The sequence below is a fragment of the Tetranychus urticae genome, chromosome 2 (assembly GCF_039701765.1).
Source record: "Tetranychus urticae isolate SD_2017Ah chromosome 2, NJAU_TeUrti_SD_1.0, whole genome shotgun sequence".
Lineage (NCBI taxonomy): Eukaryota > Metazoa > Arthropoda > Arachnida > Trombidiformes > Tetranychidae > Tetranychus > Tetranychus urticae.
The window spans coordinates 18,441,049-18,452,394 of NC_142959.1; the positions used below are offsets into that span (position 1 = coordinate 18,441,049).

An 11,346-nucleotide genomic window follows, 5' to 3' on the forward strand; every position below is an offset into this window, starting at 1 on the left:
TTTTTTTCCTCTTTCTGTGTTTCTGCTTTTTTTACCATCATTGTTGTCAGTGTGTGTGTGTGCTTTTTTTTGGGACTTACATTTTGTTTAAAGTGATTGGTACACAAAAGGCGTGTTTATTACAATGAGATGCTGATGTTTGTTGTTATTTTTTGCTTATTTGTTGTTGTTAATCATGATAATAATGATGATAATGATGATAATGATTAGAAACGATAAAGGGAGGAAGAAGTGAAGGTTAAAAAGTAAAGCATATTAATAATAATGTTTACACCTTGAGGTTTTTTTTGTGCTGCTGCCATCAAGGTGTTCATCATTGGTTTAAACTTTGATTAACCAGAAAAAAAAGAGTTGCTCTTTTATTCAGATTCTTAGTTCCATGTCTTTGGCTTTTTGTTTATCATGGATGAAGTTTCATCTTCTTTTTCTTTTTAACCAATCACTTCTGTCTATTTTCACCATCACCATCATCTTTATCATTATCTTGATCATAATTTTCATGTTTGGCTTGCTCTTTTCATCCAGTCTCTTCAATGTATCATTATTGGCAACTTGTACTTTCACTTTTAACATGAAAATTTGTACAAAATATGAATAACGTTTCATTGTTTCTGCTATTTGGTGAATCATCCATCAAATTGAAATGAGTTTTTTGTTCCGATAAAATTGCATCAGTTCATCAGTCTTTTTGCGTTTTTTATTCATCTTCAATTTCATTCAATCGTTTATTTTTTTTTTGATTATTTATTATCATTTTGTTTTCTTTTTTTTTCTTGCTGTTCTTTTCCTTCTTTACCTCATTTTATGGTTACAAATATTAATTGAAACACTTAGAAATTGTGCCAAAAAGAATTTTGTGAAGACAGAGAAGATGATGAAGAAGGGAAGAGAAGAGAAGGTGATGATAATCGGATAAGAGGCATGACAAGTGTTAAAGCAAAGATGATTGATATAACCTCGAAGATCATCTCGCCATTTCCTTTCAAATTCAATTCAATTCAATCTTTACTTTATCCGTTGATAGATCGCATTGATAGTATCATCTTTGCTCTCTTCCTTAACATCATCTCAGTCATCACCACATTCAGCCTCTTTAATAACATTTATTATTATATAAATATATATATTTTGTTATTACTAGTAATATTTTAATTATTATTTCAGTATATTTATTATTAATTATCATTATCATTATTATGATGGTGTTGATGATGATCAAAATACTTCCTCCTCTTTATCCAGTTTAGTTGTTCAATTGGGCTCTTATTTCTTTGTGCAAATGGCATAGGAAATCTACATAACTGAGGGCGTCATGACCCACGCTAGATCAGGTTTGGGAAAGATACAGATAAAAACATTAGTGATATTTTTAGTCTACATTTGGTTCACTTTGAACATTCAATTCTTACCTGTCATGGCCCTTTTTGTCCTCGTAGAGGAAACTCTTGAAGACAATTTCTGTCTTATCCAAACCTTGGCGAATGATGTGAAGCTGTCAAAAATAGGATTATAAAATGATTATTTTGTAAGGTAAATTTTTTTTCAAATAAAATTAATGCAGATGAGGTTAATAAACATAAATCGATATTTATAAGTGAACAAAATTTCCTTGATAGTTAAAAGTCACCTTGATAGTAAACTTTTCAAAAGGTATGACACGAAGTTTTTTCCAAATAATTGATCATAATTTACTTGATAAAAATATAAATTAACATGGAATATTTTTCGATCTCATTCATATTCTTATCAACTTTTTACAGGCCGACATTCAAAATTTGACGCCAATTTTCAATCATTCATGCAAATTGTTGGAACTTGTTGATTTGGTTGAAAAATTACAAAAACTACAAAATGTAGGACAATCGCAGTAGCAAACATGAGTAGTTTGATTGGAGGCAGTGAGGTTTGCATATGCATATTGATATTCAATATTCAATAGTGAATATTGATTGAATAGAGATAATTTGAAATGAAGAATAAAACAGTAACTCAAGAAAATGAGTGAATCCTTGTAAAAAAAGGTAAAATTATAAAACAAAAGGACTCCCTTTGCTTGATTGATTGATAAACAAGTTGACAAGACAAACGATTCTCATTGTGTTTGAGAGTGTTTAGCAACCATTTCTGTTCAAAGCCTGTCGATATTCTAACATCATCATTTCAGGGGTTGTTGCTTCTTTTTTGGAAGGAAAATCGTGGAAAAATGAAAGAAATGTATAAATTTATAAGGTTTAAGTGTTAGCGAGAGTTCTAGCAAATCATTCATGATGTCTTAACGTGATCAAGTTCAAATAAACAAAAAGTTATACAGAAAATGAAAAACATAAAAAAAAAGATTACGGAAAGGCCGGTAAGTGGAATAACGCTCTTTTTCAGAAACCTAATTCAATTGACGTCAGGCAATGACAATCTGAATTTAACAACAAGGAAATGAGAGAGAAAAAGAGAGAGAGAGAGCGACGAAGATAGCAGTTAAAAGGTTAGTAGCGCAATTGAATAGATATGCAAGTGAAGCTTTTGTTTTCAACAGGGATGAAGCTGCTTTTTTTGTCAAATCATCGTAACATATTGATAATAACTCATGTCTTAAATCAGTGAGTGGAGAGTAACTACATAATTGTGTAAAAAATTGCATTTATAATAAACTCGTAACTACAACAATGAAATTTTGCCACAAATCAACTTTTTCCTTCCTCATGCCTGTAATTTACAGATTTCTTAGATTTTCTTATTCTTCTTCTTCTTCTTTTACCAAGTAAATTATGATATCTTATATCAACAATAATTATGATCAATTTGTTCTATCACCATAAAGATAAGATAATATATTACCTTGATTGCTCTTCGCCGTCTTTTACTCATCTTCTCAATTAATGTTTTGATAAATTGAGACTCCATTGTCATTAAATTCGGTAATTCCTGGTAAAAAGATAGTCCAGAAGAAAGAGGAGAGATAATAAACAATTAAAATAAGTTACAATTAAGGGCAAAAATGGCATTAACACACAAGATTAATTGTGTTGAAAGTTAAACTAACCGTTTCAACTGGAATTTTTTGTAAGGAATCAACACCGAAGACGTTCCACAAAAATTGTTGGTTCTTAGTGTTTGGCAAAGAAGTTGGAAGGTAAAGGAAATAATGGAATCCGGTTTCTAAAAGATACGCCATTGCCGAGTTGTTATCCAATCGATTGGACGAACAACGTATATGAACAGCACGAAGGTTACCTTCATAATTTGGATCGTACTGGAAATTTCAGAGTGGAAATAAATAAAAGAAAAACGAAATTTCAGTTTAATTGTGCTTTGTCATAAGATTTATGTTTGCTGAGTTAAATTAGCATCAAAGTGAAATTACCTCTATGCACAAAAGTTTCGGGTACAAAATGACTTGAGTTAAATCGATAGAGGCACCTGAAAAGAGAAACAGAAAACATATTAGAATAAATAAGAAATGATTCGGATAAATGCAAAAGAAATTTCACTAAAAAGTTGAACTTAAAGGGAAAAATTCAAGCAAAATCGACAGGTTATATGATGAGTGAGTTGATATAAACATGAAAAGAACAAAACAATCAGAAGATTGTTTTCCTCTCAGCATATTGTAGTCAAATCTTGTGCTAATATCCGTTCAAGGTCAGGTGATTTTCAGCAATAATCGTTAATTGAATGCTGATTATTCTCCAAATCAATGCTGTCAAACTTGATTTGATTGAGTTGTTAACTCTTCGGTGTTTAAATGCGAATAAAAAAGCTCAATTCAAGGCTGGTAATCATCGTTATAACATTAATCACCAGCAAAAGGGAAAATTACTCAAAAAGTGATGGCATGACTATGTAAGTGAAATACTCGCTCAGAATGTAGACCTTAATAATGAGCTAACTAAATGATGGAGATGCAATTTTTAAATATGAAATAGATTAATATAAAAGTACCCAGAGTAACAATTTGAGCATAAGCTTTTTCATCAGGAGAGAGCTCAGCTCCACCATTAATTGCATCACATTTAAAGGCGCCAATCGTATAAATTGGAAGTAATTTCAAAGCTTCAGGTAAAATGAGTTGACCTAGAAATGAATAAAGATAAAAAGAGTTAGTACGAGAGAAAATATGGAAACAAATTAAACAGGTGAGAGCATTCACCAAGGACAATGAATAAAAGTTATTAATGTCCTTTTAATTTAGACGCACCTAAAGGTGATCCAGGAGAAGCACAATGTTTTCGATAAGAGCTTAGGATAGCAACACATCGAGAAATTAAATGTTCTTTGATCTGTTGTGGAGTTTTTGTTCCATTTTTCAACTGAGACACACCTAGAGAAAGTAAAAAAAATAGAAGTGAATGATGATGACACTTTTAAATAATTTTATCAATGAAAAAAGGTAATTAGATACCTACCAGATCGTAAAAATAAATTCATTATTGTGTCACAACAGCAACTTTTGTATACAACAGCAGCTTCATCACATACACCAAAAGCCGCATTATGAACACGTATACGTCTTTCACCGCTAATAGAAGTGTATAGTGTGGCAGTCTATAATAAAATAATTGAAAGATTATTAGAGTTTTTCAATCGAAATTATTAATAAAATAGTGTTACTTACTTGAATAACGACATATTCGTCTTCAGGTAATTTATCATCATAACGAAATTCAACAACAATACTAGCTTCGGCATTAACAACAGCTGATTCGATGTCCGAAGTGCTTCTAGAGTAAAAATTGCCAAAATATTCAAAAGGTCGGACACCAGTTGAGGTTCTGACTGGAATAACGAAATAAACAAGACACATTAAAATCATAGCTACATATGAAGAAAAAAAATTTGATACAAACCTTTCATAACAGTATCAAAAGCGAAACTAGATTTCAATGAATATTTTAAATCCGTAACAAATCTATCGGAAAAGTCATTATAATATTTATAAATTCCTCCACTTCCAGTGAGACGAACTAATTCACTAATAGTTGCTAGATCAAGATAAGGACCTGAAAAGAAAATTGTGAAAATACATTGAATTTCGGTAAAAAAAACAGATTCAGATAGAAGTTTGATTATGAATCATACCGTTTACTGGAGGGAAAAGGAAAAGTTCGACTCCACTTCCATATTGAGTCACACATCTCGAAGCAAAATTGGTATAATGTTTGCTAGGTTCAGGTGTCAATATATTTTTCTCTTTGTCAGTTCCAAGTAAACGACGAGCATCATCTTGATTTGATGGATTCCAGCGTATTTTTAGTCTGCCGGGAGTTTCATTGTCTCTACCATAAGTTGGAAGTGTACAATGGAAAAGGTATACTTTTCCCGCTGGGACTACTTTACTAGGATCAGGGGTTGCATTACTCCCTGTTTCTGGATCAACGAACCAATTATTTTTATCGACCTGACAAGATTGAAGAGCAGCCTCAATGACAGGACCTAATATCGTTTCAGTTTCAAGCTCATTATCGTTGTATAAAGCAGGTAGAGACTGAAGAAATCTGTCAACAAAAAAGCAAAAATTAGTTTAAAAACATATGGGAAAACATAAATCTATGGCTGCAAACAAAATTAAGTTCTGATACTTTTTCCATTATCGTTGACATAGAGAAACAGTTGATTATGATTACTATAACTTTACTTTTTATAACCGATTGCTTTTTAACGCCTTTCATAATTAATCATTTGAGTATAATTTTTGATAAAACTGTTTCTTTAAGCATGATGAAGAAAAAACGTACCAGGACTTAATTTTCAAAGCTGCATAAATACCTTTCAATTTGGTCTGCATGCGTAACAGGATCTACTAAGAAAGTAGTTGAGGGTGAGAAGGTTTCTGCAACGTCACTAACTATTCGAACTTGATTATTATTAATTATATCGTAAACTTGAATCTTAGAATTATATGTTAAAAATCCGACCAAAGGAGGACGTGATCCTGGATTTTGAATGTCACTGAAGAGATGAAATAATTAAATGAGATGATGAAACACTGGAGGCGCATAGGCTTAAGCTTACGTGGGTAAATGGTTTTTGATGACATCAGGTAAATGCTTCGATAATTGGTGGACTAATAATTTTGAGTTGACAGTCATCTCGAAGGCAAATATAATATGTGGACGTCTACAGTTCAAAATACCTGAGTGTGAAAATAATTAAACATTAATATTTTATCGAAAAATGTGTTTCAATGCACATACCATTCCGACAATATTCAGCTGTTCCTCTGAATTCATAACTTCCAAGATTTAATTCTGGCCTTTCAATTTCATCTAACCTACGACCTAAAACAAAATTATAAAATAACTGATTAGCCAACTCAAATAACTTAATAATTTACACGTAAACAAACCATTATGATCAAGGTGTGCAAAGTATGTGTTTGGAACTTCACTAATATGACGACAAAGTGCACATTGGAAACGTCGACCACCATCAATGAATCGCATAAATGGACTCATATATGCCTTGCATCTGTTACATCGGATTATTTCCGATTCTGAAACGGGAACATTTATTGTTTCATCAAGTTCCTCCTCCGCAAATGGTGTTACAACAATGCCAAATGGTAGACCAGTTGTTTTGAGTAAATCTTCAGAATTTGGAATTGAATAAAATGTTGATCGTATGTGATTTGGACGGGCACAGCCTCCATCTTGCATGGAAACTTTGGTCTCGGGATCTTTCAGTGTAGTTACAAGCGGAGGGACTGATAAAGGCCTTGTAGAAATAATATTTTCTTCCGATAATTTAGCAATATCTTCTTGAATGACATCAGTTACACTTGGCATAAGATTTGGATCCAGCTCACGGGATTGTTGTGGAGGTGGCAAGTGTTGATGGTGCATCGATGGCGGCTGGAATTGACCAGAAGATTGTGTTTGTTGGATATGCTGTTGATATTGTTGCTGTTGTTGTTGTTGTTGTTGTTGTTGTGGCGGTGGTGGTGGTGGTGGCTGATAATGCTGCGGTGGTTGCTGAAATTGACCAGAAGGCTGTGATTGTTGGACATTCTGTTGGTATTGTTGTTGCGGTGGAGCTGGTATTCGATATGGTACCGGCTGGAATTGACCAGAAGCTTGTGATTGTTGGACATTCTGTTGATATTGTTGTGGTTGTGGTTGTGGTGGGGGTTGATAATGTTGAGGTGGTGGCTGAAATTGACCAGAAGGCTGTGATTGTTGAATATGTTGTTGATACTTTTGTTGTGGTGGCTGCTGCTGGTGATAATGTTGCGGTGGCTGCGGTGGATACATTGTTGTTGTTTTTGCTGTTGTAGATGATGTGACCTAAAATGACAAATTGTCAAAACATCAGCCAATTCGTTTCCTTCCGGTGATTATGTAATGCCATCTATTAATGACGATTGTAATAATAAAAAGCGCCGTCTATGTTTTTATCTGCTACAATAACAACATGTGTTTAAATTCAACATCAACCTGAATGGTTTATTACAATGAACATCAAAATTCTGTTTCATTTTCAGCCTTCAATTTGATTTTATTGCTCTCCAATCATGTTAATTTCAATTATTCGATCTCAACTCTGCATTGAGTCTTGTATTCATAAATCTTATCGTACAGATATTAAGGTAAGACTACATTATTGCAAACATTATTTTACTTTCTTTTACATCGCGCTTTTGCTATTCATTTTGCTATTTACTTTGAATTTACAGTAAATTTTGATGAAATATATTTCTTTTTTGTTGCAGAAATTTATTTACACTGGTCAAAGGTATCTTCATCAGAAATCTCCTCTAGATAATGATCGTTCTATAGAAAGGACAAGACCCGAGAATCAAACATATTCATCTCAGTGGAAAGGCTTTTGGTACCCTTCAACAGCAAAGTTATACAAATTTGACAACATAAAGCCTGATGAATGGACCTTAGTTTATCGTCTCAAATGGTCAACTAAACTACTATACTCTATTGTATATATGCAATTCGCTTTATTAACTAGTCTAATTGTGGTTTTACACAAGGTTTTTATCAAGAAAGAAAAAATACACAAAGCTCCGGTTGAAGATGAAGATTATTTTCGTATTATTTTGGTTGGTATTAGCTTAATGATTTGTGGACTTGCATTTTTAATCATTAGATCATTTTCAAAAGTTGTTTTACGAGGATATTATTCACAAAAATATCAAAGATTCTTGTTTATTCGACCAACTTTAATGCAACCCTGGCAGATACGAAAAGTTATCTGTGCTCCTGGTCTATTAGAGCCTATCCCTGAATCAAGCTCAATGCTTATTGAACCAAATTTCAAGATCAAAGATACCAAAATTTTATTGTTCGAGAATAATTTTTTTTATCCTACTTATTTCAATGTTTTGAGTGGTTTCACAGGCTCTCATTCCATTGAAAATATTCGTTTCGACCCGGATTCATTATTTTGGCAATCTATGAAGAAGTCTTCCAGAGATTGAACTACTTTAAGCTTTTTTGGAAAATTTCATATTGTAAATTTAATAGAAATAACTTAATTATAAATGCAATGTTTTACAATGTCAAAAGCCAAGTTATATTGATATTTAATAAATACAATATGGTTAAGCAAAATAACCATTAATATGGCAAAGATGAAATCAATAAGAAGATTGAGCACTTGTCAAATAAACCATGTTAGCACCAGCCTGTTGAAGCCTTAATCCTTCGTTATGTGGAATCGGAACAATTCGGAACAATCGACTCAATGGATTGTCAGCGGTTGCAATTGCTCTTGATTTTGATTTTACCCAATCGGACTCTCTGAATCTTGTTCTGGCTCTTCAGTACCTGTTAGAGTCTCTTGTTGTTGAACTGGACCAGGACTTGATAATATTTGCTCAGCAATTGTAGTTGGTGCTTCAGTCTTAGTTGTAGTCGTAGTTGTGGTTGGTGTTGTTGAGGGTAATGAAAGAACTTGTGAACTGACTAATCTTAAAATAGCTTGAGAACGCAATCTTTGCTGTCGAACTGAAGCTCTGGCAGCAGCAACAGGAGCAACCCGAGACAAAGAATTTTTTACTGGAGAAACTCGAACTTTTGATGGAGCAAGAGAAATTAAAACGATTGATTAAGGTGATGGTGTTGCACTTGTACTGGTTTTTGATGGAACTGCCGTTCGCCTTTAAAAGCACCTCTTGCTGGAGTAGCTTCAGTTTGCAGATAAATGCCTGCTGGAAATTCTTTATTTGAATCACCAAGTCCAGGTTCATTTGATCTTATAGCAGCTCGGAATCCATTTTCATCAGCAATATATTCAACAGTACGGAACAATCCATCAGCATCTCGATAACTGTATGAACCTCTAACAGCTCCTTTGTTATCACCAGACTCTTGTCGAGCTAATTGGTTACCAGCAGCATCAGCTGTATTATATGAAAATGCATAAGGTGAAGGTGATGAAGTTGTAGATTCACTTGATTTTAATGAAGACTCGGTGGATTGGCTATCTGAACTGGATGCACTTTCATCTCCAGTAATCTTTTGTTGACTAATTTCACAAGAAGCCAGGGCCAAGCTCGCAAAAATTATTAAAAGCTAAGCAAAAGAAAAGGGAAAATGAACTAATAAGACAACTTTGCCCATTTAGAACATAACTTGACAATTTTATTAAAATTGTAAATTTAGGTTTGAGATTTGAATGACATCAGCGAATATTTTAAGAAAAGTCGATCAGATTGAAGACTCGCGAATTGCGAATTATTAATACCTTTCGAAAACGTCAACCACCGTTTTATACGAGTTAATGATTAGGATTAAAGGTAAAGATTAGAATTTACAAACGATTATCAATCATTGAATTGAATTCAACCTTTAATGATTTTTTCTGTAGGAAACGGAAAGCTATATTTCAACATATTTATCTCTTGTAATCAATATTTATTCAGCCAAATGATGAAATCTAGCCAATCATAGTTTTATATTCAGCAGATTGGTTACGAGAACCAAGAAATGTTTCCTGATAATTCTTCCACTTTATATTCAATGACGTTCTCATGCAAATTACATAAACACATGGCTGAATACAGAGAAGGATTTCATAAGTCTGTGAAAAGGATGAGTACTAACATGATGAGTTGTTGTGAGAATTGACAAATTGCCTTCAAAAAATTTTTAGATGCAAAATAACAAAAGAAACAGAAATGAATGGCTATTTAGTAAAAGCACATCATCACTTCTCGGTTCCATGTTAAATGATTAATAATTAATTCGAGGAAAGATGATAGTCCCATATGGTAGCATGAACGAAAATTCAATCTACTGTTTTTTTGTGTATACCAAAGAAAAGGATAAAATGTTTAATCAGATCTTAGCAAGTCAACTTTAATTTTAGCCTCACATCCCCAGCCCCAAATTGTTGAGGTAAAAGCTCAATAATAAAATTTACATATGCTAATCAGACCAATTCGACATTTGCAGTTTTGTAAGAGCTGTCGATAGTTCAAAGAATAAACAACACCAATGGCACATTAAATACATTGTCAAAGAGCCATATCAACCGATAGAGTATTATTTTGACTTTAAGATGGTCATGAAAAGTTGACAAAAATTTCATGCATTGAAAAGTGTCACTTTTTTTACTTTGAGCGGCTATCATTAAATCGCCGTGATATGCAGGTAAATGAAAGTAGCGACAAACAAAACTGTCACATTTTCTCGATAGAATCGCTGAAAAAGTATTTCAAATATCTGTTCCCATCGTGAAATAATGAACCTCTCAATAGTTCCACTATTGACTTTGACACCTAGTATAATGATAATAAGATGAAGGCTTGAAAAATATCCAATCATCACCTCTGAACAATTGTTGAGGTGATAGCTTAATGATTAGTACAATTCACATATGCTAATAGTTAATTTAACTAATTAAATAAAATTAACATATTGCTAACACGATTTGACATTTACCGTGTTTTGAGAGCTGACGATAGTTCAAGGAGATGCAAAACAATGCAATGAAACAATAAACCATGCTATAAAGATGAGTATAAATAGTGCTCGTCTACAACTTAAATGTATCATTTGAAAATAAAAGTTGGTTAAGTGTCTACATTTTACTCCGATACTTTGAAAAAAGTAAAACAACAAAACCTAGTGAAAATGAAATTTACTCCAGTTACATCCATTATATTTTGCATGGTCTTCGTAGCTATCTTTGGACATAGTTCAGCTTGGCGCATGAGAAGATTGAACATGCCTAATCGTCCAGCGTTTACATTACCTTCAGATGTGCTGTATACTGGATCTCCTACAACTCCTAATTATGATGGGACTTCTACTACTGGTGGGACTACTATCGGGACTACTGGGTTCATGAATATTCTCTAAAGCACATATGTTTGATGATCCTTGTTCTGTTAGATGA

General features: G+C 33.0%; 2 protein-coding genes and 1 pseudogene across 2 annotated transcripts; 1 reads left to right on the forward strand and 2 right to left on the reverse strand.

The window, feature by feature from the left end:
• Window positions 1–837: 837 nt before the first annotated feature.
• Window positions 838–7,265, reverse strand: LOC107366681 (COPII coat complex component secretory 24CD). The gene is made up of 15 exons (XM_015934306.3): window positions 6,341–7,265; window positions 6,189–6,272; window positions 6,007–6,127; window positions 5,761–5,943; window positions 5,074–5,489; window positions 4,842–4,994; window positions 4,610–4,770; window positions 4,401–4,539; window positions 4,193–4,315; window positions 3,937–4,068; window positions 3,359–3,414; window positions 3,038–3,247; window positions 2,833–2,919; window positions 1,410–1,492; window positions 838–1,322 (listed from the first exon to the last, which is right to left on the reverse strand). The coding sequence occupies exons 1-15, from the start codon at window positions 7,242–7,244 to the stop codon at window positions 1,244–1,246; spliced, it is 2,931 nt and encodes a 976-aa protein (XP_015789792.1). The 5' UTR covers window positions 7,245–7,265; the 3' UTR covers window positions 838–1,243.
• A 151-nt stretch (window positions 7,266–7,416) lies between these two features.
• Window positions 7,417–8,574, forward strand: LOC107366685 (uncharacterized). The gene is made up of 2 exons (XM_015934312.3): window positions 7,417–7,579; window positions 7,703–8,574. Exons 1-2 carry the CDS (start codon window positions 7,505–7,507, stop codon window positions 8,420–8,422), a joined length of 795 nt encoding a protein of 264 aa, XP_015789798.1. The 5' UTR covers window positions 7,417–7,504; the 3' UTR covers window positions 8,423–8,574.
• Window positions 8,494–11,176, reverse strand: LOC149094060 (uncharacterized; annotated as a pseudogene).
• Window positions 11,177–11,346: the final 170 nt, after the last annotated feature.

Bases quoted from the DNA above. Each gene is read 5' to 3' on its own strand.
- LOC107366681 (XM_015934306.3), bottom strand. From the start codon at position 7,244: ATGTATCCACCGCAGCCACCGCAACATTATCACCAGCAGCAGCCACCA. The intron at 4,540-4,609 runs GTAAGTAACACT...ATTTTATTATAG, and splicing joins ACGAATATGTCGTTATTCAA to ACTGCCACACTATACACTTC. The intron at 1,493-2,832 runs GTAATATATTAT...TATTTTTGACAG, and splicing joins GACGGCGAAGAGCAATCAAG to CTTCACATCATTCGCCAAGG.
- LOC107366685 (XM_015934312.3), top strand. From the start codon at position 7,505: ATGTTAATTTCAATTATTCGATCTCAACTCTGCATTGAGTCTTGTATT. The intron at 7,580-7,702 runs GTAAGACTACAT...TTTTTGTTGCAG, and splicing joins CTTATCGTACAGATATTAAG to AAATTTATTTACACTGGTCA.